At 34.8% G+C, this 27406-nt stretch overlaps 1 protein-coding gene across 17 annotated transcripts in view; it reads right to left on the bottom strand.

Annotated features, from left to right (window-relative positions):
• Positions 1-27406, bottom strand: part of LRCH3 (leucine rich repeats and calponin homology domain containing 3) — a 119994-nt gene that overhangs the window by 25309 nt on the left and 67279 nt on the right. For 9 of the 17 annotated variants that reach the window (XM_067034372.1, XM_067034376.1, XM_067034374.1 and 6 more), the window contains 6 exons: positions 25809-25902; positions 24338-24458; positions 21826-21974; positions 17964-18040; positions 10047-10098; positions 9514-9663 (listed from right to left, as the gene is read on the bottom strand). In XM_067034372.1, coding sequence (XP_066890473.1) covers positions 9514-9663; positions 10047-10098; positions 17964-18040; positions 21826-21974; positions 24338-24458; positions 25809-25902 — 643 coding nt within the window. Of the gene's footprint in view, positions 1-4043; positions 4098-5766; positions 5818-9513; positions 9664-10046; positions 10099-17963; positions 18041-21825; positions 21975-24337; positions 24459-25808; positions 25903-27406 lie in introns of all 17 variants that reach the window. The other 8 variants (XM_059064389.2, XM_067034373.1, XM_059064388.2 and 5 more) reach the window with 2 other exon arrangements.

Raw genomic sequence — 27406 nt, 5'->3', positions numbered from 1 at the left:
TGATTCAAATTATTTCAATACCTCATACCACATTAATCAAGAAATGAAAGGCATGATTTATTAAACATGATTTTATATAGAAATAAAACTGAGTACATCAAATTTTTTTTTAGCAAAATAGCCTTAGAAACAAATGAGTCCTGTACTGTTCCTATGACAGGGGAAACAAATCCAGTCAAAGAGCTCAGTTTAACTGATCAGAATTGGCATGAGTAAGAGCAACATCTTTTCAATATTAATCCAAATGAGATTTATTATAATTCAGTTTAATGGCTCTGATATGAGAAGCCAGGACATGAGGATTTTGAATCACACCTTAAGGATGAACCAGCATTTCATTTCTGCTTCTGTAAAAGTCCAAATGACCTCTGAGAAGTTAAGTACAATTTTCTTTTTCTTTATATCTTTTATCCTTTCACCAGCCTATATAAAACTAGTTAGATATATTACAGATATAATTAGAGACAGTAAGTGTTAGAATCTATTGTACAGAATTTCGATTACAGATAAAAGCTGCTCAAAACATGATAATTTTTTCATTTGGTGGGAAGTGGAAATCAGAGAAGACAACTTTCACAAAGGGTGTTGGGTAAGATTGTATCTATTAAAAATGCCAAAGGCTTAAAGATATTAAAGCCTTTATAAGTTAAATAATTTAAAAAAATTTAAACTACAATAACAAATATCTGAATCATGGGATAAATGAACAAGAACACACGTGGTTTTTAGGAAAAGGTGAGTAGGATGGTCAATATAATAAATACAACTATATATTTAATGAGTTGATAGATAGCAATGTCTTTTTCGTGTGTGCAAAAAAAAAGCATGTAACACACACTGCAACATTATCTTAAGGCAGAAGAAAGTGAGGAAAGAAATGTACCAAAGAACAAGGCTGTGACAACAGTCTTACATTGTATATGCCTTCACCTGTTTAGATTTCCTGGGCCTCCTTATAGTCAAATGGACTTGAATTACTGTCAATCTCAAATATAAAAAGGCTAAAAGCCACTATGCTGGCAAAGAAGGAAAAAAGGATGGAAGGAAGAGGAAATGAAATGAGCCTAGATCCTTTCTAGTATCTAGAAATAGGATGCAGATACATATGGGACATATATGAAAGCAACAGAAGCCTGAAGGGCAATCCTAAGAGAATGTTAGTGTAATTGATATTAAACATTACTAACAGTTATTTCAAATCCCATATTTCAAGGACTTTAAATCAAATCCAACATTTACTTGCTATATCATCAGAACTTCTTATCTTGAAACAATATTTTTTGAGATTTTTTTTTCTGATTGTGATTTTATTTTTTATTTTTTTATTTTGGCCGCACCACGCAGCTTGTGGGATCAAAGCTCCCCAACCAGGGATTGAACTGGGGCCACTGCAGTGAAAATGCCGAATCCTAGCCACTAGAACACCAGGAACTCCCCTAATGAGCAATTATTAGATGTACAGAATACATGTTCACTCAGGAATTATTTATTAAGCAACTAGTATATCCCAGGAATTATGATAGGGATTGAGCATACATAGGTAAATGCAACAAAGAATATACCTGTGCCCATGAAGCTTACAGTCTAGTAGTCTATTGGGGGTGGGGGAGAGGGGGAGATACAAAACCATAAACACCCACCTAAAAATACTATGAAGAAAAAAAAAAACAGTGGAGACAAATTTGATTTGGGGGTAGTAGGGGTGTTGCAGAAAAGCCATTTTAAGGGTGTGACATTTAAGCTGATACCAGATAGATCAGTAGGAATTAACCAAGGGGTATATGCAGGGAATGAGAGGCACTCCATGCAAAGGGAGCAGCATTTGCAAAGATCCTGAGGTGGGAAAGGGCTTGCCATATTTTCAGAGCTGAAAAAATGCTGATATAGCATGACCCCAGAGGTGAGAGATACATAGTACCCAGAGTACACAGGAGCTTATGGGCCAAGTTAAGAAGTTTGGAACCTACTCTAAAGGGTTTGTAGCCTGTGTTAAGAAGTATATGGATTTGGGGACTTCCCTGGTGGTTCAGTGGTAAAGAATCTGCCTTCCAATGCAGGGGACACCAGTTCAATCCCTGGTCGGGGAACTAAGATCCCATATGCCGCGGGGCAACTAAACCTGCACACCACAGCTACTGAGCTCATGCACCTCAATGAGAGAGCCTGTGTGCTGCAAACCACAGAGCCCACACGCTCTGGAACCCGTGTGCCACAACCACAGAGCCCATGCGCCCTGGAGTCTGTGTGCCACAACCAGAGAAGAGAAAACGCTCACGCCACAACTAGAGAGAAGCTCACGTGCTGCAACTAAGACCCGACGCAGTCAAAAAAAAATAAAAAATAAATCTTAAAAAAAGTATATGGACTTTATTCTACTATATGAAGCCACTGAAAAGTAGTTTTAAGAAGATCAGAGGTATGACTTAAAACATGACTCTTTTTGTAATACATGTTGGACACTATTTGGCATGCAAAAATATGTGAGACATGGTTCTTGTTTTTAAAGGCCGTGTAATTTAGGCCAGACATGAATACTGTTAAGTAAAATATAAGTGTATGTATTTTGAAAATGGCTGAAATTACAAATTTCACGCTAAGGGGATTTTATTGTTTTTCCAAATTCCACTTTTTCCTTGACAAAAATGCCTGGGCATTCAGCACTTACTATATTTGTTATTAAATTTCATCTTCAGTTTCCTAAAGTGTTTCAAAGTGTTTTCAATTACAGTACGGGAGGCAATATAGCACAGTGTTCATGCAGGTTCTCAAGTCACCCGATCTAGATTTGAACCCAGCCTTGTACTTACTAGCTGTGACCTTGGAGAAGTCACATTCTGGACAAAACATTCTGTGCCTCAGTAATCATTTGTAAAATGGTGATAAGTTTAACCTTAACTCTTAAGGCTGCTGTGAGGAGTGAATGAGATAATTCTGGTAAAGTGTCTGGATCATCATAGGCTCTCAATATTTTTCTACATTAAATTGTTATTTGCTTCTCATGCCAATTAACTTTAACTAAAACTCCAGAGGCTTATTTCTTTATAAGACTGCCAGTTAAAATGTGCTTTAGCCATCTTAAAGGAAATGATGATTACAGAACACAGAAATTCTGACAATGAAAGTTTATGTAATAGAAATTTCATGCTCAAGTATGCAGTTCATGCAATAGTATGCACAATGGCGGCAGCTACTAGCTCCTAAGACAGGAATTGCTACAGACAATAGGCTTTTGAACTGCTAGTTTTCAATACTATATGGTGAAAAAAATAACATAAAACATGATGGGAAAAGCCATTATGTACATGGTTAGAATTCTCTTGCAAAGCTGATAAAAGTAAGACTCTCAATAAAGCTCTGAAGTTATACTTATTTTCAGCTGATGAAACAGGCAATAAAAGTAAACCAGTGTGTTTTAAGTTATCCTCTAAATTTGCATGTGTTCAATAAAATCAAATATAAAATTTAAAAAAAAGTAAACCAATGTTAAAAATGATCAGTAGACAGCATTCCAAGTTAATGTTTCCCTGAGTTTAAAATATAAAATGGGTATGGAGGGATGATCTTGAGATCTAAAAGTTTGGGATTTTCAGCAGGTTAAAATAGATAATAAAATAGGATGCCAAATATACATTTGTATAATTAGCATCAGGAAGTAAGGGAACCATTCATCATACAGGTGACTTATAAGACAAAACAGTGATTAATAAAGTTCACCTGGAATTAGAAACAACATTTAAAAAACAAATATATTATTCCCTCTCCTCCAAACACACACACAAAGCCAATATGGTTCTCAATGCAAATGTTTTACTTTCAGAAACACTAACAAAGATATTTGAATCATATCTGCAGAACACTTGGAACACTGGGTAAATCATTAAAAGTAATGTAGGGAGACAGTTCTAGCTATTTGTAAAGCATTTAGTAATGATGTTCATCATGTTTTATGGTATTTAGATCAATTCAGAATGAAAAGTACAATAGCTATTCCCCAAATCTCTAGACACAGCAATGTAAAACTCCATTTTGTGCAAGGTTCTTACCACTAACAAGGCACTATCATCAGTGTGCTGAGACCTTCTGGATGGGAAGGGACACTGGAGAGGTGGAGAAAAATGAAGCAATGTCAAAAACAAGCTATGCGCACACATGACGAGTTTCACAAATACACAAGCAAAGAGACATATTAACACATACTTGTGAAGATGCTGACATACAGGACCACATTCACAATCATTCAGAATTCATGCATTAAAATAGCTAATAAGTTGTTTCTGAGTAACAATTTTCTGCCAAAGAACTTAAACAACTGCAAATATGATCTTATTGCACAAAAACTTTCTAAAGCAAGGAGGGGAATAGGAATTATTTTCTGTTCTGAGAAGAGAAAGCTGAAGATGTAGCAGTAACATAAAGAATTTGTGGTCATTTAGTGAGCTAGTGACAAATTCAAAACAATAAACCCAAGAGTCATGATTTCTAGTCTAGGCATCTCTTCATTACCTTTCTCAGACAAAACAAGGGTACAACTGGAAATTTTAAAACTATACATGCTATTTTCCTGAGGAGCTTTAGTTTTCAGATAATGAATTACTCCAGAATGACCAGTAAGAAGGAAATGTTGGGTAAAAAAGGAAGAGTGTATTAACTTATCAAACTTTGATTGTCAAAGGTTTGTACAGAGTTATTACCATGTGAAGACAACTGAAAGTGCTTGAGTGAATCTTTCAGGTACTATACCAATGCATAAGCTCTCAAATAAATAACCAAAAATAGTTATTATATGTCCAATAAGATTTAAAAAAACTTTATAATGGATAATTTAAAACATTTCAAACAATACATTTTACCATTCCAGAAACACTTGTGCTTTGAAAAAACTGTGCTGAAGATTGATGCTTGTAAAGCCCCATGTGTTAGGTTTTCAGATAACTTATTTTACAAAAAGCAAAGTCAACACTCACGTGAAATAAGGCCTTTATGCATTTTTTAAGGAAGTAGGGATAATAAATTGAAAAAATAAGAAGGCAAAGATAAAGGAAAATAGCTAATGAAAAAGCCAAGTACAATAAAATATTCATTTAGTAATAAGCTTCATTTTAACATGTCAAAATAGGTGCACAGATTTTTTAAAAAATGAATCATAAATTTTATTTCAAAATGTAAATGTCACTAAATGTGCATACATGTTAAAACAATAAAATTTACAATCTAGTTTATTTTTTTCTTTTTGCATAGGACATCATTATAATACAGAATCTAGGTGCATAGATTTTTAAAAGGTTAATAAACAATCTTACATGTTACTTTGTAACAAAAATGTACTACTTAATATTATAAAACTAATGTGTACAAAGTATAATCAATAATATACACACTTAGGAAATGAACACTGAAGCTGAAATACTATGTAGAGTTTTCTGTTTAATACCAACACCATTCACGTGTGCCAGATACAGCTCTCAGGACCATCTCTCATTACAGAGTAGCTTTGAAAATGGATGAGGGAGATGATAACTCTGCTGGGGATGGGAGGAGGGAAATAATCTCCAGACAGATGTGTATAGATTTAAAAAACCCGATCTATAGATTCTATAAACTTCCTGGCCTGTGTCTTTTTCTCCCTAGTAAGGAGAATTTTGTGAGGGGGAAAAAAGAAAATGGCAATATTTTGATCACTGAAAACAAATGATAATCACATGCAAAACATTTCATTTTCATTGCAATAATAAAAAGTTCCAAAGAAAGGTGATTATATAAACTTACCTCACCGTCTAAGGGGGGGTGTTGTTTTTGTAGACTTTGTGATGCTTTTTGCTATATAACCCCACACCCCCCCAAAAAAGGGAAGCTGGTCAGAATCTAGAACACTGGGAATGAAAAATGCTATTTACTAAAATGATCACTCATATTAATCTCTGTATCTCTAGTGTATGGTATTTTTCTAGATTTACTGGTTAGAAGACGCTGCCCTTTCCCTTAAATAGCTTACAATGTAAATGAGGAAAAGCAATTTGCTGACAAACAGTATTTTCCTGTGTCTATAAGCATCTATAAAGAGAAATTTTTAAAAACTATGTTTTTTATATGTACATGGATATAAACACATTCACAGAGTAGTAATCTCTCACTAAATTCTCTCAATGAAATCATCCTCTCTCTCTCCTTTTTTTTTTTTTTTTTTTTGGCGGAACCTGGGCCTCTCACTGTTGTGGCCTCTCCCATTGCGGAGCACAGGCTCCGGACGCGCAGGCTCAGCAGCCATGGCTCACGGGCCCAGCCGCTCCGTGGCACGTGGGATCTTCCCAGACCAGGGCACAAATCCGTGTCCCTTGCATCGGCAGGCGGACTCTCAACCACTGCTCCACCAGGGAAGCTCATCATCCTCTCTTTCTTTAATGGCTTCAAATATCACTCTAATGCTAACAGCTTTAGCTCTCTCCTATCAGCCAGATTTCAGGCTTGCATTTTCAAATGCCTGTGGAAACTCTCTACTTAGAAACCCCACTGTCATCTCCTGTTCAACATAACCAAAAAAAATGCTCAATTTCCCATGCTAACTGGGTATTTCCCCCCAATTTGCTAATTTCTGTTATTATGTCAAGTAATAATATCGCAGTATCTGTATAGTGAGTGTTTTACAATGTGTTCTTATACACAGTATCTCAAGTGATTCTTCTTATTCTGTGAGATAAACAAACATCATAATCATATTTTTTTAAAGATGAGAAAATTGAGGATCGAGAGGTTATATATGTGCAAGTTTACAAAGTTAGTAAGTAGCATGCATAATTGAGATCTGCACCTATGCCTTCTGACCCCAAATACGACATTCTTTCCACAAAGCTAACTCCCATTAAAACCATTCTTTTAGCCTCAAACCCTTGCTTTGGAACCTTTTTTTCCACTCATTTTCAGTGATTTATTCAACATTCACTAGACATCTATGTATAAAACATAATGATGCTTCTCTTGAAGTCTCTCTTATAGTTAATTTATAAAACCCTTTGTGGTAGTAGGGGGTGCAGCATACACCATACTAGTAAAAGTACTAGGTGCAGCCATAATTCTGAAATAGTTAATACTTAATAGTTAAACATTAAACATATGAGGAAAATAAAGGCACAGAATGGCTCAGTAACTTTCCAAAAGTCAAGCACATACCAAGTAGCAAAGCTGGATTCAAATTCAGATATTTCCGATTCTAAACCCTTACCACAGGACAAGCACAGAATGGCTCAGTAACTTTCCAAAAGTCAAGCACATACCAAGTAGCAAAGCTGGATTCAAATTCAGATATTTCCGATTCTAAGCCCTTACCACAGGACAACACTGCCTTTCCTTAGGAAACTTAGAAATCACCTAGTCTTATGCCTTCATTTTGTACCCTAATCTAATTATTGCAATTACTCTCTATTTCATTTTCCTTCTTTCCTCATCTCTTTCTAACATATTCTAACATGAGTAGATTAGTGTTTCAGAAGTACCTTCCCTGTCTTGTTTTTCTCCTGCTTAAGAACTAAAATTGTTTTTTTCTGCCTAATTGTTCAAGATCAAACTCTAACTTGACATTTAATCAAGGCTATCTACAATGTAATTATCTCTTACTAGTTATATGACTTCTACAGAAGGCAAGCTAAATGAGTTAATTTATGTAAAATGCATAGAACAACACTTAGGACATAGTATGTGTTAGCCACTATCATTTATTGAGAGTCAGTATAGCATTCTGGTGATAGACCAGGGTTTGGAGCCAGCCTGTCCTTTTTTTTTCTTTCCAGTTTTATTGAGATGTAATTGACATACAGCACTGTATAAGTTTAAGGTGTAATAGCATAATGATCTAACTTACATACATGATGAAATGATTACCACAATAAGTTTAGTGAACATCTACCATCTCATAAAGATAACAAAAGAAAAAGAAAAAAAATGATGAAATGATGAGAACTCTTAGGATTTACTCTCTTAACAACTTTCACATTTAACATATATTTTTGTACATTGCATCCCTAATTCTTATTTATCTTATAACTGGAAGTTTGTACCTTTTGGCCACCTTCAGCCAATTCTCCCTCCCCCATGCCCTGTCTCTGGTAACCACAATTCTGACCACTTTTTCTATTAGCTTGTCTGTTTGTTTGTTTTTGAAGTATAACTGACCTACAACACTATGTTAGTTCCTGGTGCAAAAGATAGAGATTTGATATTTCTATATATTACAAAGTGATCACCATGATAAGTCTAGTTACCATCTAGACTTTTTTTTTAAAAGAAACTTTATTTTCCATCAGCTTTATTTCCATTTTCTGTTCAGCCTGTCTTGATTAGAATCTTTGCTCTGCCACTTACTAGCTGAGTATTTAACCTTAGGAAAATTGTTATCCTCCCTGAGCATCAGAGATCATCATCACAGGCTTGATACATTTGAAAAAATATAAGAGAATTTATCATGTGTATGGTACTTAAAGAAGATATACTTTGGCTAGAGTTATGAAACAAGAGAGAAAGCATTTAGAGGATGAGTGATTCATCTGTTCAATCATTCATTTAAAAAATATTTATTGAGCTTTACTAGGGGCTAAGACCTGCTTAAATCTAGGGATATAGCAGTGAATAAACATGACAGACATGGTCCCTGTCTTCATGGAGTTTACAGATAAATGGGAGAGACAGATATGTTGTGTGTGTGTGTGTGTGTGTATTTTTTTGGCCACACCATGTGGCTTGTGGGATTTTAGTTCCCTGACCAGGGATCAAACCCAGGCCCTTCGCAGTGAGAACGTGGAGTCCTAACCACTGGACCACCAGGTATTTCCTGGGAGAGACAGATATTAAACAAGCAAAAATATAAATAATTATTTAACTATAAAGAAAAAATTCCAAGGTGATTTCAGAACAAAAAGACTTAAGTAACACAGGCAAAAAATCAAACCAGGTTTAGAGGCAGCTATAGAGGCTGATTAAAAAAAGAAGTATTAACAGGGGTTGTTAATTGAGTAGATGTGAAGAAAACAAAGTAAAGAATCAAAGATGACTAAAGTATTAAACCTGTGAGCCTTGCAAATTGGTAGAGGTAAGGAAGTAAGTGATAAGGTAAGGTAAGGAAGTCAGTGATAGGTTCAGATAACAATAGTTTATATTTGCATGGCACTTTACAGTTTACGTATAGCATTTTCACTTTCTTGATGCACTAGAGATTTAGGAAATGGCAGCTGGACAGTAAAGTGATATGTCTAACAATAGACAGGTAGTTAAGAGTAGAGACTATCACTGTCCTAAAAGCAAAATCAATCACTTCTGATTGTCCTCAAGCCTATCTACATATGAGGACAATTAATCTAATCACAAGCAGGAGACACTTATACTATTTACTCGAGAATTCTTATAATTAAGATATCAACTCTTTTTTTTTTTATTAAGACAATAAAACCTGACATTCTCAGAAAAACAAATAAGCACTTACTTCTAAGAAATTTTAGGAATATCATTCAATGAATCCAAAGGACTCACCTTGACAAAGTCCAGGACAGCATCTCTTTGAATCTGCTTGGTCCTTATTTTCTCCTCCTCATACTGTAGGGCAGCAAGTTGTGCCTCTCTCCGAGTACGTTCTATTAATTGTTCTCTTCTCCGATGAAGTTCCAAGTCTGCATGTGAAAACTAGAACAAAAGTATCATTTTGCATATGCAAGTAGTGATAAAGATCAACTTACCAATATTCTTTATCAATTTGGGAAACTACTGCTGACCCAAGCAAGTTTTACTTTGTAGTCACCTAGCATTTCTTCAGATGTGTTTATTGCTAATCTTTTCCCATCTTTGCACTATGTTCTTACATGTATTATAAAGACTTACTTTCTGTCTGGTGTCTAAAAACAGTTACCAGCATAAGGTGCACATATTATATTAACTGTAGACTGAAGAGACAGGTAATGAAATTTATAGATATTTAGCAATTAACTGTAATTTAAGTATTATAAAAGAAGAAAACCATCTTAATTTTAAAAAACCCCACAAACTAAAACTGAAAAAAATGTTTTTACCTGATTATGACTTGGTGATAGTGATAAGAGAGAAGATGGCTCAGCTGGAACCCTGACCCAAAAAAGAAAAAAAGGAAAGAAAAAACTCTTTGATAAGACAGACAGATAGATAAAAGACAAGTGGAATTTTATTGTTAATGCAGCTTTCTATTAATCAGCAGGCAAACTGTCTGGTCAGCACTGAAAGACCAATTGCATTTTGTAAACTTGAGCCCAAGTCACTAAATTAAGCTACAGGAACACCTGATGTCTCCAACTCACATTTCACGTGATGATATCACTGATGAAGCTACAGATAGCTAACAACTGTCTATCTCAGCCAGTGCTGACAATACGGTTATTTGAGATCACTTCTCAAACAATATCGTTTCTTTACAGCACACAGTGCTACAATCTTCTTTACTACCATGACTGAAACAAGATACATGTAAATGGAGATGGTTTATACACAAAGCCATTTTATCAGCAGAAATCTGGAATACTACAGAACCTGTAACTGTACGTTTAAAGCACTCCTACTCCCATTTTAATTGAAGAAGCAATTTTAACAACAAAAGTAAAGATTTTGTTGATTTTCATCTTTTAGAAAAACATGAAACCTGATTTGATGCTTAAAAAAGAACAGTAAAACTTGCTTCACAGTTTTATCAGTGCTAACTCTTATACTTTGATATATATTCCCTGTTGTAATTCCTGAATTTTAAAAATATAATATGTAAGAAACCAAAAACGTCAGCTATTCTACTATACTCTTTCATGCCACATTTTTTTTCTTATATTGGTTCCAAATCTTTGAAGTTTTCACAAAATTCTTTTTTAAAAAAAATTTCTAGCCATTAAAAAGCTTTTGAAAGAATAAGTTATGTTTATAATTTTTAAAAGGAACAGAATAACTACCAAATAAATTACTTAATAACTTCCTATACAAGGTTTAAAATAATGTTAAAGCTAGGGAAAAACTTCCTTAACTTTCTACTAATCCTTGTCAACCTTTATCCTAGCACTCCTAATCAGTGCATCCTCAGTCACAAGTCTGACAAGATAAGAGGAGGAGAGTGGGTTGGTAGGGTAAGACTTTTAACTGGGATATAACCAATAATGAGAGATGAGTGACTCCAGTAGTATATACTAACTAGTCTGGGAGAAGAATAACTGGCATTAACTGCAAATTGGTCCCAAACTACTAATTTCACTGTTAACATTTCCTATAGCTTTTATTGGCCATCCGTAGATAAACTACACCAAAAAACCCAGAAAGGACCATGTAAACCCATCTCAAGTGGGTTTATGTGCCCTGATTTGAACGCTATGTTTTAATAATGCTTTTCAAGCAAAACCTTTTAATATACATCTTCTTTCTACTCCCATTTCCTTACTCTCTTTTTATACCAAAACCTCTTTAAAAAGCTGGTTAAATCCATTGTTTCTACTTCATTTCATCCCATTTTATTTTGAACCCACACTAATCTGGATTTGTCCTCACAACTTCATTGAAAACTGCTCTCTTCAAGTCTGAGGCTTTACATGTCCAAATCCAACAGTTATTTCTCAGCCCTCACCTTACTGAACCTACCAGCAGTATGTGTGACACTGCTTATCTCTCTCCACATGTCTTGAGATGCTCTCTTCACTTAGCCTCTGGGACACCATCCTCTCCTATCTGCAAGACTTTTCCTGCTTAAGTCTCTTTTGCTGGTTGTTTAAGCCCTAATTCTCTCCCCTGTACTCCAAACTTATGTTATCTACCTGCTTACTTGATAACTCCACTTGAATGTCTAGCAGGCACCTCAAGTAGAGCAGAACCACAACTTAATTCTCATCGCACAGTCCAAACCTGTTCTGCCTTGATAACACTCTTCAGTGTTCCTTGAACATACCAAGCATGTTTCTCTGTCAGGGCCTCTGCCTAGACTGTTCCTCCCCTAGATAGCCAGAGTGCTTGATCCCTCTATTTTTTAGGTTTCTATCAAAATATTATTACCTCATAAAATTGCTCTCATTCTCCCCCCACTCTGACTCTACTCTTTTACCCTGCTTTATCTTTCTTTATAGCACTTAGCAGTTCCTGACAAATACTTGTTACATGTATTAGTCTACATCCATTAAAAGATTAGCTTTATGACATCAGGGACCTAGAACACAGCCAGACAGCTACAGTGCTCAAGAAATATTGTTTAAATGAATGGCAGTGGCATCTTCCCCTCAACAAGTATGGGATACTGAAACAAAAATACAGGTAACTATATGCCTTTTTTTTTTTTTTTTTTTTTTTTTTTTTTGCCGTATGCGGGCCTCTCACTGTTGTGGCCTCTCCCGTTGCGGAGCACAGGCTCCGGACGCACAGGCTCAGCGGCCATGGCTCACGGGCTTAGTTGCTCCGCGGCATGTGGGATCTTCCCGGACCAGGGCACGAACCCGTGTCTCCTGCATCGGCAGGCGGATTCTCAACCACTGCGCCACCAGGGAAGCCCTATATGCCTTTTTAAATCTTGAACTTATTTGGGCAGAGTAAACTGGCAGACTCTGAACTGCCCTTCCACTTGTCTTTGTTCACAAAACCACATTTAATATGAGCAGCTTTTCTAGTTTTGTCTACCTAACATGAAACTAAAAATTTCCAGGTATTACTTAACTGTTCTTTAATTCTATACTGCTTCTAATAGAAATTAATGAACTTCCCAGGACCTAGCCTGACATTGGCATCTCTCCTGAACTAAAATGCCAATCAAATTATAAGTGAGCCCTTAAAATTTTTTTTTGATATATAAAATGAATGATAATTTTGTTAGTTTTAACTTCAAATGTATTTAATCCACTTAGCAAATAACTATAAAACACTTACCAATTTATCATAATACTTTTAATGTATTCCCCCTACCTTTACTATCCCCCAGGCAAGTAGTATCTGTGTTTGTGTGTGGGAGGGGTAGGTAGGAAGAAATGTACATGCTGGGTGATGGGAAGGGAGGAGAATTAGGAGAAAAAAAGAGGTAAGCAACTTTTCAGCAATGACTAATGACAAAGTAGCAATATGTAAACTGACTCAATTCTTCTCAGTCTTTGTAACTCAAGGAGTAATCAACTTTTTTGGTTAACATATTACTCAGGTTACAGACAAGTCTTGTGAGCCTGAGAGCTGCCAGTCATTCTGAGGTGATTTTGTTTTTCTAGGTTCTAATTCATGATTCCATTTGAATGTAAGCTCTAGGAGGATAGGAACTTTCAAAGTTCACAACTATTTCCCAATACCTAAAAAAGTACTTAGCACAAAGAAGATATTTAGCACATATCTAACTAAAACAAATGAAGTATATATTGATCTTAGAGCTTAACTGATTATTGGGATAAAGTATGGAGTTCTTATCCAAAGTCTATATTAAGGTCTAATGCTTTGACACACCCAATTAAAAGTAATCATTGATGCAGTTTCTAGCACTGCGGCAGATTAGATACTCCGAATGACTCTTCCAATGGAAACACAAAAACTGTTCAATAAAGTAATCTTTTAAAATGCATTGCTAAAGTGCCATAAAAATAAAGAATCCACAGGTTCTAAAAAGAAGTAAAAACAGGAACTATGGATTAAGGTTTGGTAGGCAGACTTTTGGCCCCCATGATCTCCACCGTGGTGTTACTCTAATAAATATGTTACACATCAGAAAGGACTCTGCAGATGAAATTAAGGTTACTAATTGGTTGACATTATCCAGGTGGGCCTAATATAATCATACAAGTCCTTAAAAGCTGAAGGGGAGGCAACAGAGTTTGTGAGATATGGCAAAAAGGGAAATCAGAGATTCAAAATGTGAGAAGGATTTAGCTTGTCACTGCTGTCTTGAGATGGAGGAAGCCAAGAACCAAGAAATGTAGGTGGACTCTAGAAGCTAAAATGACTCCCAGCTAATAGCTAACAAGGTAACGGAGACCTCAGTCAATAACTGCATGGAACTGAATTCTGCCAGCAACCTATATCAGCCGGGAAGTAGATTCTCCTCCAGGGTTCTCCAGATAAGAATCCAGGCCATCCAACACCTTGACGTTGGCCTTGTGAGGCCATAAACAGAGAAACAAGAGAGGCCTGCCCAGACTTCTATCTTTCACAACTGTAATATAATAAATAGGTATGTTTTAAGCTACTAAATTTGTGGTAATTTGTTACATAAGCACTAGAAAACTAATATATAAGGCAACCGAGCAAAAAGCTGGCTTTCAGTCAATAAATTTAAGAAAATTGAAATTGTATCAATTATCTCATCCAACCACAACACTATGAGACTAGATAGCAATTACAGGAAAAAACTGTAAAAAATACAAACACGTGGAGGCTAAACAATACGCTACTAAATAACCAAGATATCGCTGAAGAAATCAAAGAGGAAATAAAAAAATACCTAGAAACAAATGACAGTGAAAGCACGAGGACCCAAAACCTATGGGATGCAGCAAAAGCAGTTCTAAGAGGGAAGTTTATAGCAATAAAATCCTACCTCAAGAAACAAGAATAATCTCAAATAAACAAACTAACCTTACACCTAAAGCAATTAGAGAAAGAAGAATGAAAAAACCCCAAAGTTAGAGGAAGGAAAGAAATCATAAAGATCAGATCAGAAATAAATGAAAAAGAAATGAAGGAAGCAATAGTAAAGATCAATAAAACTAAAAGCTGGTTCTTTGAGAGGATAAACAAAATTGATAAACCATTAGCCAGACTCATCAAGAAAAAAAGGGAAAAGACTCAAATCAATAGAATCAGAAATGAAAAAGTAATGACACTGCAAAAATACAAAGGATCATGAGAGACAACTATAAACAACTATATGTCAATAAAAAATGGACAACCTGGAAGAAATGGACAAATTCTTAGAAAAGTACAACCTTCCAAGATGGAACAGGAAGAAATAGAAAATATGAACAGACCAATCACAAGCACTAAAATTGAAACTGTGATTAAAAATCTTCCAACAAACAAAAGGCCAGGATAAGATGGCTTCACAGGTAAATTCTATCAAACATTTAGAGAAGAGCTAGCACCTATCCTTCTCAAACTCTTCCAAAATATAGCAGAGGGAAAAACATTCCCAAACTCATTCTAGGAGGCCACCATCACCCTGATACCAAAACCAGATAAAGATACTACAAAAAAAGAAAATTACAGCCCAATATCACTGATGAATATAGATGCAAAAATCCTCAACAAAATACTAGCAAACAGAATCCAACAGAACATTAAAAGGATCATACACCATGATCAAGTGGGGTTTATCTCAGGAATGCAAGGATTCTTCAGTATATGCAAATCAATCAATGTGATACACCACATTAACAAATTGATGGATAAAAACCATATGATAAACTCAACAGATGCAGAAATAGCTTTTGACAAAATTCAACACCCATTTATGATAAAAACTCTCCAGAAGGTGGGCACAGAGGGAAACTACCTCAACATAATAAAGGCTATATATGATTAACCCACAGTCAACATCATTCTCAATGGTGAAAAACAAGCCATTTCCTCTAAGATCAGGAACAAGACAAGGGTGCCCACTCTCACCACTATTATTCAACATAGCTTGGGAAGTTTTAGCCACGGCAATCAGAGAAGAAAAAGAAATAAAAGTAAAAGTAATCCAAATCGGAAAAGAAGAAGTAAAACTGTCACTTTTGCAGATGACATGATGCGATACAGAGAGAATCCTAAAGATGCTACCAGAAAACTACTAGAGCTAATCAATGAATTTGGTAAAGTAGCAGGATACAAAATTAATGCACAGAAATCTCTGGCATTCCTATACACTAACAATGAAAAATCTGAAAGCGAAACGAAGGAAACAAACCATTTACCATTGCAACAAAAATAATAAAATACCTAGGAATAAACCTACCTAACGAGACAAAAGACCTGTATGCAGAAAACTATAAGACACTGATAAAAGAAATCAAAGACAATACAAACAGATGGAGAGATATACCATGTTATCAGATTGGAAGAATCAACATTGTGAAAATGACTATACTACCCAAGGCAATCTACAGATTCAATGCAATCCCTATCAAACTACCAATGGCATTTTTCACAGAACTAGAACAGAAAATTTTACAATTTGTATGGAAACACAAAAGACCCCGAATAGCCAAAGCAATCTTGAGAAAGAAAAACAGAGCTGGAGGAATCAGGCTCCCTGACTTCAGACTATACTACAAAGCTACAGTAATTAAGACAGTATGGTAACCGGCACAAAAACAGAAATACAGATCAATGGAACAGGAAAGAAGGCCCAGAGATAAACTCAAAAACATATGGTTACCTTACCTTTGACAAAGGAGGAAAGAATATACAATGGTGAAAAGACAGCCTCTTCAATAAGTGGTGCTGGGAAAACTGGACAGCTACATGTAAAAGAATGAAATTAGAACACTTCCTAACACCATACATAAAAATAAACTAAAAATGGATTAAAGACCTAAACGTAAGGCCAGACACTATAAAACTTTTAGAGGAAAACATAGGAAGAACACTCTATGACATAAATCACAGCAAGATCCCTTTTGACTCACCTCCTAGAATAATGGAAATAAAAACAAAAATAAACAAATGGGACCTAATGAAACTTAAAAACTTTTGCAAAGCAAAGGAAACTACAAACAAGACCAAAAGACAACCCTCAGAATGGGAGAAAATATTTGCAAACGAAGCAACTGACAAAAGATTAATCTCCAAAATATACAAGCAGGACATGCAGCTCAATTTCACAAAAACAAAAAACCCAGTCCAAAAATATGCGGAAGACCTAAATAGACATTTCTTCAAAGAAGATATACAGGTTGCCAACAAACACATGAAAGGATGCTCAACATCACTAATCATTAGAGAAATGCAAATCAAAACTACAATGAGGCATCACCTCACACCAGCCAGAATGGCCATCATCAAAAAAAACTACAGGAGCTTCCCTGGTGGTGCAGTGGTTAAGAATCCACCTGCCAATGCAGGGGACATGGGTTCAAGCCCTGGTCCAGGAAGATCCCACATGCCGTGGAGCAACTAAGCCTGTGCACCACAACTACTGAGCCTGTGCTCTAGAGCTCACGAGCCACAACTAGTGAGCCCGCGTGCCACAACTACTGAAGCCCATGCACCTAGAGCCCGTGTTCTGCAACAAGAGAAGCCACCGTAATAAGAAGACCTTGCACCGCAACAAAGAGTAGCCCCTGCTCGCCGCAACTAGAGAAAGCCCGCACACAGCAATGAAGATCCAACACAACCAAAAATAAATCAATAAAAATAAATAAATTTATATTTAAAAAACCCAAAAAACTGAAAGGAAGCAAAAATACCAAAGGCTGGGAATTTTTCAGCTACTGTTATACAGTTTATGACAAGAAACTTTTTGGAATTCAAGAATAAGAAGCAGTACTCTTGAAAAACAAAAAAGAAGCAGTATTCTAAATGGCCAAGCTAAGTTTAGAAATATTGTGTGAGGCACTAATTGTAGATAAAAGATCACTTCAATTGAGATAGGAATGAAGACTATATTGCTGTCTCTGTCTGTGGCTCTGTTTCTAATCAAAAGTTTAAGTAAAATAATTGCAGGACTTTGGAAATTCATTTAGCCCTCTTTATGCATAAATCCAGACATATCACTATAAAATCTCGCTGCTATTATCGTCAAATCAAATAATTATACAGGTAATGGTTTAGGTGATCTGAATTTAGAATGAATAAATCAATTTTACTTCTTTTTCTATTACCTAGCACAAAGGTACATTTCACTTAGCTCTAAATACATCATATTTAAAACACATAGTATCTAAACATCTTCATTATACATAGATCTACACAAAACCAAAATCATTTCATTACCTAATTATTGAGTTTTAAGACAGAAAGAAATAAGTAGAATTGGTTTTTCAAACCTGTTTTGATGTGAATATCTTCTTGTGTCTTCTGTTTTTTGAAATTCCCTCATGGGTACTGGCTTTACTGGTGAACCCTAGGCCAAAAAAAGAAAAACAGATCAATTTAACACATGTATCCAGAAAAGTGTAATTACACAGTTCACATTCAACTTGGCATTTAGGGATCTGTACATTACACTAAAAATATTTTAACAGAAATTTCAAATGTGAATTTTCATGTTTAAAAGCATTATAGGCTATATTACTGCTTTGGTAAACACAAAACTGTTCACAATCCAAAAACATTTATTTTTAAAAAAACAGATTTCCTTCACACTGTATTTTATGAATTATGATGACCATATAGTAATATTTACTAGATGATAAGATGTGAAAGTTGAAAAGGATCTTAGAGGTCATCTAGTACAAACTTCCATCTAGAACAGGAATTCCTACCAACCCTATTGTGACTTTTGCTCAGCCTCTCTTGAGTACTTCTAGTAATAGGAAGTTCACTGGGGAGATTACATTTCTTTACTTCTTCATCATCATAAATTGTTACTTATGTTAGTCAGACAAATAGTCCTGGGGATGCTGGTGGAATACCAAGATAAAGCAAAAAGTAATTTCTATTTATGCTTAAATATGCTATTAATTAAAAGAGAAATAGTAGCAATTTATTTATAAACTGAAGGGTAAAGGTCATTTCAAAAAACATTACCAAAGAAAATTAAACTGGCTTAAGTTATATGGACTAAATACTGAAAAATAAAATTATAAATCAAAGGTAGAGGCTCATGGGATATCACACCACATATTTTGTCAAATGAGAATCTATAAAAACAATATAATCTTACTTCAGCACCAAAAATAATCATCAAAATGGGTATTCTGGAAGGGGAAAAAAAAACTTATCCAAAAAAAAAACACCTAAAAATCAAATGTAAAACTATTTATAGTCTATCTGCAAGAAACAGGTATATCACAAATTTTTTAAAAACTCACAAAGAAAATCTTCTTTGTTGAGTTACTCCAAAGGGCTAAAGTTGACTCCTGTAAAGTCTGGGCATAAGGATCATATTAAATGAGATATAATTCTAGCATCTTGATAAGAGAATAATTACTCTAATTTCAGTGAGTATGACTTTTTAAGTAAACAAAAATCTGTCCTAGTATGTTAACATCAGTGACTTATCACCCTGGTTTCACAATACTGCAATTACCTAAAATTATTGCAAGAGGTACATGAAATTTTCATGACAAAATGAATGTAACATTGGTTTAATTTTAAAAATAAATATGTCATAGTCTATAAATGTAAGTCATACCTTATTTATCACAGTATCACTATGTATGTGACAGGCATTATGATAAAATTAAACAATAGCAGAGTGTTTAAAATCTCAAATTGTTTTTAACAACCCATGTTTAGCTGGTATCCAAGAATATAAAGAAGTATTTCTTCACTGGTTATTAAACCATTTAAAATAATACTGCTTTATTTTATTTTTATAGGTGCCAAACTTTAGAAAGCCTTATGACACAGAAGTCATAAAGAGCCTTATGACAGAATCATAAAAACTACTATATATAGTAGGTAGATGGAATCAAAAAACTTATTACAAATTAGCCAACATAATGGATTAAAGAAATGATACTACAATTTTTCATCAGTAGCATAACATACATTTTCACTTTTAGTAGAAATACCTCATCTACACAGCCTAATTAACAATAAAATGGTCAAAGAGAAAGACCACAAGAAAAAGGATTCCGTTTTAGATTATAATGTGCATTATTAACTTAAACTTTATTGCAAAGTAGTTGCCCTCTGCTCTAGCAGAAGTGCTTACAGCCTGAACCACAAGTAGTTTCATTAATCACAGATACACACTGCTATCTGTAAGCTGCAGGACTTTGATTTACAGTAGTCCACTTTATCTTCTGGTTTCACTTTTCGAGGTTTCAGTCACCCACAGTCAACCATGTTCCAAAAATATTAAACGGATAACTTCAGAAATAAACAATTCATAAGTTTTAAATTGCACGCTGTTCTGATGAAGCTTCAAGCTGTCCCACTCCATCCCAATGGGGCTGTAAATCGTCTCTTTGTCCAGAGTATCCTGCCTGTTAGTCAGTTAGTAGCTGGCTCAGTTAGTCTCTCTCGGTTACAAGATTGACTGTTGTAGTATAGCAATGCCTATTTTACTTAATAATGGCCCTAAGTGCAAAAGTAGTGATGTTGGCAATTCGAATATGCCAAAGAGAAGTCATAAAGTGCTTCCTTTAAGTGAAAAGGTGAAAGTTCTTGAATTAATAAGGAAAGAAAAGAAATTGTATGCTGAGGTAAGATCTATAGTAAGAAGAAATCTTCTATCTGTGAAATTGTGAAGGAAAAAGACATTCATGCTAGTTTTGCTGTTCCATCTCAAACTGCAAAAGTTACAGTCACAGCATGTGATAAATGAATGCTTAGTTAAGATGGAAAAGGCATTAAATTTGTACAATGAAATATTTCGAGAGAGAGAGAAACCACATTCATATAACTTTTGTTACAGTATATTGTTATAATTTTTCTATTTTATTATGTTATTCTTTTTTTTTTTTTCTTTTTTTGCGGTACGCAGGCCTCTCACTGTTGTGGCCTTTCCCGTTGTGAAGCACAGGCTCCAGACGCGCAGGCTCAGTGGCCATGGCTCACAGGCCCAGCCGCTCTGTGGCGTGTGGGATCCTCCCGGACTGGGGCACGAACCTGTGTCCCCTGCATTGGCAGGCGGCCCCTCAACCGCTACGCCACCAGGGAAGCCCATTGGTTATTATTCTAAATCTCTTACTGTGACTAATTTATAAATTAAACTTTATTATAGGTGTGTATGTATAAGAAAAAACATAGTACATATAGGGCTCAGTACCATCCGTAGTTTCAGGCAACCATCCACTAGGGGTCTTAGAATGTACACCCTGTGGATATGGGGTGGGGGGAATACTGTATATAACTTTATCCAACTTTAAATACAAGAATGTCATTTGAACACCAACAAAAAATACTGTGTTCAAAAGCCTTCAGACAGGAAGTCAAAGGGTTTTTTTTTTTAAAAAAAGAATGATAATAACACTCTATAACATGTCCCACTTGAAGTGACTACTTGCTATTTCTAAAAGACTAAGGCCCCAAGTGTTTCTCAAATAATCCCTGCTCAAAGCCTGGGACCAACTCCAGACATTAACATCATACTCGCTGAAGTGCAGCCATTTTATTATGCTGACTAGATACACTGAAGAATGCTATTTCTACTTGAGACCCTTGGGGAACTGGCAGCGATTCTGCAGTGGGCTGAATGCTCATTTGTTTTCTAAGGCAACTCAATGGTCCACTGTAAGAGACATCCAAGAATTTTAATGGCAAACAATTTATATTCTGTGTGACTTCACATAAAAGCACCAACATAATTAAGCTCATCATAAAAATTCTATGGTTAAGTTTGTATGTTGCTCCAAAAGTCAGAAGTTTGGTTCAGTTCTTAATTACTGATCAAACTATGATTTACCAGTTATTAATGATAAAAAAACAATAAGAACAACAATGAAAAGCATCATATTCCTCTGCATTTTCCTTCAAGGCATAGGATACTCTTGGGACTTCTTTTATTCCTTCTTCAAAATTCTGAAATGTCTTTTTATTTGAAAAATAAACCTAAACTTTACTTGAGAGTATTGTTTGATTTTAAAAATAAATCTGAAAAACTCAGTAATAAAATTGGAACTAAATATAATAAAACAAATAGTTAAGCCTAAACCAACAAATCACTGATATGATAGAAATTTATACTGTCATAAACTAGGGGATAGCAACAAATTTAAGCTTAAGTGTGTATACTACCTCATGAGAGATTCGCCGTTGTTCAATATATGCCATAAACTGTGAACTGAGGCTGTCTGAGTCCAGGCCCTTGGGTGGTCTCACTTCTTCCTCTTCTTCCTCCGCAGTACAGCTGTCAATATAGTCAATCTGATCCAGATCATGTTCCACTGTTCATATGACACATACACACACAGACACCAGAAAAAACATTCAAATTAGATAGCCAACAAAAAACACTGAATTGCATTCTTTCCTTTTCCCCAACATTTTCTATTCTGAAACTGGGAGGAATAAGAAGTTTAAATTACATAAGCTTTTATTATTTAGTCCATGGCCACTCACAAAAATAGGCTAAAGAAAAAATCTTAGTCCTAATTCACTACAAAGAATGCAGTAATTGCTGGTAATTATTGGAAAACAGACCTCTAATATTTTTTTCTTTGGACAGCTCTTGACTATCTTAAACAAGACAGTTTGAGTTTGTGAGACAGATAAGAAGAATAATTTTTTTTAACATCGGAAAATATATATTCTTTTAGGTTTTTTTTTTTTTTTTTGCATGTTTTAGGTTTGGGACTTAATCATACCTCTTTGAAGAGCTGGGAGGCAGAAAACCTAACACAATCAACTCAAAATAAAAGTGAAAAGACAGGAGGAAAGTGGGCTTGGTGATAAAGAAGTAGGTACTGACGACTGTTCCCTTTCCTGTAACTGTTGTCCATAACTAAAACAAGATTTATTTTTCTACTTAGAAAATTATTTTCTAGAGCTCAGTACTGCAGATATTTTGTAGAAGTTTGTGGATGGAAGGGAATCATTTGAGGAATTTTTGCTTCTCAAAATGCTCTAGGGTGAGGAGAAGCACATAAATAACATATAGCCACATCATTATTTCTTCTAATACACTTGGGTGCACCCCATTAATTTTTTTTTAAGTTTAAAAAGTGACTATTTTTAAAAGCCACTTTAAATGGCACACTAGAAAAAAAAAACTTACTATTAAGATGGTTTCTCCAGAGATTTATTAACTCTCAGCCATTATTGTATGGTGGTCTACGGGCTGCCTAAAAGTTGCAGTTGCTGGGAATAGTAAATTTGAAGTCTATTTCTCAATTTAATTTTCTAACCCAATTATTTCTAAATAATTCTATAACTGCAGTTAATATAAAAATGAATTGACTTATCATAATTATATAAATAGATAAAAGGCAGAAAAGGTTTTAAGTCTACACCCGTGTTAGAAACCAGGTACATAAATGCATTTTTGCAATGTGCTACAACTTGTGTGACTAAATCAACAGTTCATTTTATAACTATCTCCCAAGAAAGCAACATTACTTTTTCATACTGTCTAGACCAGTGCTATCCAAGAGAAATAGGACGTAAGCTATGAAAGTGAACCACACATGTAATTTTAAATTATCTAGTGGCCACATAAAAAAGTCAAAAGAAAAGGTGACATTAATTTTAATAATATATTTTACTTTGTTCAATATATTTAAAATATTATTATAACATATAATCAATATAAAGTATTACTGATGTTTTACATTCTCTTTCTCATGCAAAGGCTTCAAAATCTGATGTGTTTTATATTTATAGTACAGCTCAATTCAGAAAAGCCACATTTCAAATGCTCAATAATCACATGTGGCTAGTGGCACAGATCTAGAGATTATTTTAAGTCTGAAATGAACCAATGGGAAAGATATCTCATACGAAAGCAAGATTAAAATGAAAGTACTGAAATGGTAAGTGACAGGAGTAAAAAAAGAATGTAAGATGGTAAGGAAAAAAAGGCAGGGCAAACCATTTAATTGAACTCATCATTCAGAGATGAAAGGTCTTCTTAGATAATAGATTTCTGGAAAATCAAAGTCATTTCTCCCGTATAGCTGGCCCTTAAAATTTAAACATTAGGATTTGGTAATTCAAACTAAAGCAATATCGAATGGAATGCTAAAATCAGGAGTCTGCCTCAGAAGCACAAGAAAGCAGAAAGAGCTCTGTTTGTTAATGAACTATAAAAATAAACTAAAAAAAATTTTTTAATTTAAATTACAAATTTTAAAATACCAGAATAAGGAAAACTTGGATTCAGATGCCCATAAAGAGCACAATTCCAGATTAAACAAAAAGTAGACATCAAGAAATGCACTGAATTCCTAAAAGAGGTCAAATAATGACCACAAAGAGAATCTTTAAAAAGGAGAATAGTACTTCAAAGATCATGGTTAAATCAAGACTAATAAAGATCTATTCCAGGTAAACTGTCTTTAGTAAAGTTTCCTCCCAAAATAAGAATAAGGGAAAAACATTATATTTTAGTTGCAAGTCTGAAACAGAGAAACTGAAATTTAACCCTAATAGAAAACATTGTTTTTCTAATCAGATGAGAAGAGGAGGGAGGTCTTTAAAGAAAGACTGGAAGAAGCTACAGATACACAAATAAAAGGAATGGATGTGAAAAGGCCATTTAAAAAGTCAGAGAGATTATAAAGACTCTGGATGTTGTAGGAATCATGTTTACCTCCACCATTTGTTACTACTATACTGCTGCGATTCTCCTGGTACTGGCTTTCTCTTCGTAATCTTTGTTCTTTAGTAATTTCTGCTACTCGAAGAGGCAGATCTGAAAATTCATCTGTAGGCTTAAAGAAATAGCAGAAACATTAAAATAAATCATTTCAAATTTTAGACAACATGGTACTTAAAGCACAGATATAATATAAATTCATTAGAATTTATATTTAAGAAGAAATAGCAAAGTAGTTTCAGAGATGCATCTACAGATGCACATATTATCCAACAATATGAATGTACTTAATGCTACTGAAACTCACTCTTAAAAATGGTTAAAATGGTAAATTTTATACGTATTTCACCACAATTTTAAAAAATAATAGGGTATATATGACTCTATATACATACATATATGAATTTAAAGTATTGACATAAATGTATCTGTATTGATATAGCCACAATCATGTACAGACCCACCCATGCACAAATACCCAAGCAATTCCAAATGACAAATGGGCTGTATTCTAAAATTAATTTGCTTTAGACTCCCAATAAAACAATGTTACAAATGGTACATTACTAGTCTTGCTAAACAAAACCTTAATCATTTAACCTAATTTATAGCTAAAATATTATACCTTAGTAATTTAAAAAGAAGAGAGAAAACATAATGTTGATAATTAAAAGAGAAAAATGAGGGACTTCCCTGGTGGTGCAGTGGTTAAGAATCCACCTGCCAATGCAGGGGACATGGGTTCAATCCCTGGTCCGGGAAGATCCCACATGCTGAGGAGCAACTAAGCTCGTGCGCCCTAAAGCCTGCACATCGCAACTACTGAACCCACGTGCTGCAACTACTGAAGCCTACATGCTATAGGGCCTGCACACTGCAACTACTGAGCCCATGTGCTGCAACCACGGAAGCCTGCATGCCTAGAGCCCATGCTCTGCAACAAGAGAAGCCACCACAATGAGAAGCCCACACACCGCAACGAAAACCCAAATGCAGCCAAAAAAAAAAAAAGGAGAAAAATGATATAATTAGCTGAGAAAGTTACTTATTTATCTTGAGCATGTGGATATTCTTCATTAAGGTTCCCATCGCATTACCCATCAGCCTACAGTTCTATTTTCTCACCTTACAGTACCCTTTCTACTACCTCTGCTCAAGATTATACAGGCCCTCAAAGTTCAGGTTTCAGTTGTAACTGGCTCAGTTCCCATTTGACCATCCAGGATATAAAATTATTTATACAACACAATGAGGTAACAAACATGTAAAACACACATGGTAAAAGATGGTAAAGAAACATAATGCCATTTTTGATGGTAGGACTATGTGGGATTTTTACCCTTCCCTTGGCTATTCTATATTTTATATAACAAGATATTGAGTCCAGTTAAGACACTTTCCATTTTCATCATTTTATTTTTTCTTAATCATAAGTTATAACATGCAGAATAGAAGAAACACTTACTTCATTCCCTGACCATCTCTTATCACCACTGTCCACACTATTGAAACCTGAATCAAGGGCTCCATAGGGGCGACCTGAATACAGTTCTTCGTGGCTGCCAAAATGAAACTTTAGTTGTTAATGTAAAGTTTGATATTTTAAAAATTAACATTTGAAATAAATCAGATGCAATTTTACTAATAAACATTTTCATGGCATTCAGGGACTTAAATATTTAGAATGAAATGAATATCCATTTAACTTTTTAATATGAAAAATTCCAAATTCAAAGAAAGTAGATAGAATAGTATAATGAACTCCCATGTATTCATTATCCAGCTCTAAAAATATCCACATTCTTACTTCATCTATTCCTCCAGCCATTCCCAATGCCCCCCTCAATTATTTTTATTTTTAACAGTACTTCTTCTTAAAGTAAAATTTACATACATTTAAATGCACAAACCTTTGACAAATGAATACAGCTTTGTAACATACATACCTATCATGATGTAGGACATTTTTACTTCGCCAGAAAATTCCCACACATCCCTTCCCAGTCAACTTCCCTCACCTCACCACTATGTGCTCCTAAGAGGCAACTACCATTCAAATTTTTTTCACCTTAATTAGTATAGAACGTCCTCAAAGATGTCCAAGATCTAATCCCTGGAACCCATAAATATGTTACTTTACATTGCAAATGGGAATTAAGGTTGCAGATAGAAGTAAGGCTGCTAATCAGAGGACCTTAAATTAGGGAGATTATCCTGAATTATCTGAATGGGCTTGATGTAATCACAAGGTTCCTTAAACATGAAAGAGGGAAATAGAAGAGGAGAATTCAATGCTGTCTTGAAGATGGAGGGAGGAGACCAAGAACCAAGGAAAGAAGAGAGCCTCTACAAGTTGAAAAAGGCAAGGAAATACATCCTACTCAAAACCTACAGAAAAGAATGCAGCTCTGCCATCATATAATTTTAGCTCAATGAGACCAAGATTTAGACTTCTGACCTACACAACCATAAAATAATAAATCTGTGTTGTTTAGGCCTCTAAGTTTGGGGTGGCAACAATAGAAAAGTAATACAATTAGTTCTGCTTATTCCAAAATGCATAAAAATGGAATATGTACTCTTTTTTTCCTCAGCATAATGCCAGTGAAATTCTTGATGTTTTTAATACCTTGGAGTAGGATGGATGAATTGTATGGTAAACGTAGGTTTAACTTAAAAAACAAAAACAAAAAAAACCTGCCAAACTGTTTTTGAAAGTAGCTGTTATCATCTTACATTCCCACCAACAATGTATTGGAGTTCCAGTTGCCAACACTGTATTCCCAGTCATTAATTTTAGTTATTATTCTAATGGGTATAAAATGTGGTGTTAATTTGTATTTCCCTGATGACTAGTGATAATTAATATCAGTGATACTTAATACTTTTGTGCTTACTGGCCGTTCATTTATCTTCTTTTGTGAAATGTCTGTTCAAATCATTTGCCCATTTAAAAATGCAACATCAATAATCTTAAAAATATTTTGCTAAGTAAAAGAGGCCAGACAAAATGTTACATAATGTTCGATTTCATTTCTATGAAATTCTAGAAAATGCAAAACT

Source organism: Kogia breviceps, chromosome 5 (assembly GCF_026419965.1).
Source record: "Kogia breviceps isolate mKogBre1 chromosome 5, mKogBre1 haplotype 1, whole genome shotgun sequence".
In the NCBI taxonomy this organism is placed as follows: domain Eukaryota; kingdom Metazoa; phylum Chordata; class Mammalia; order Artiodactyla; family Physeteridae; genus Kogia; species Kogia breviceps.
The sequence above is the reverse complement of the archived record's forward strand: the minus strand, read 5'-3'. Positions and strand labels throughout refer to the sequence as shown.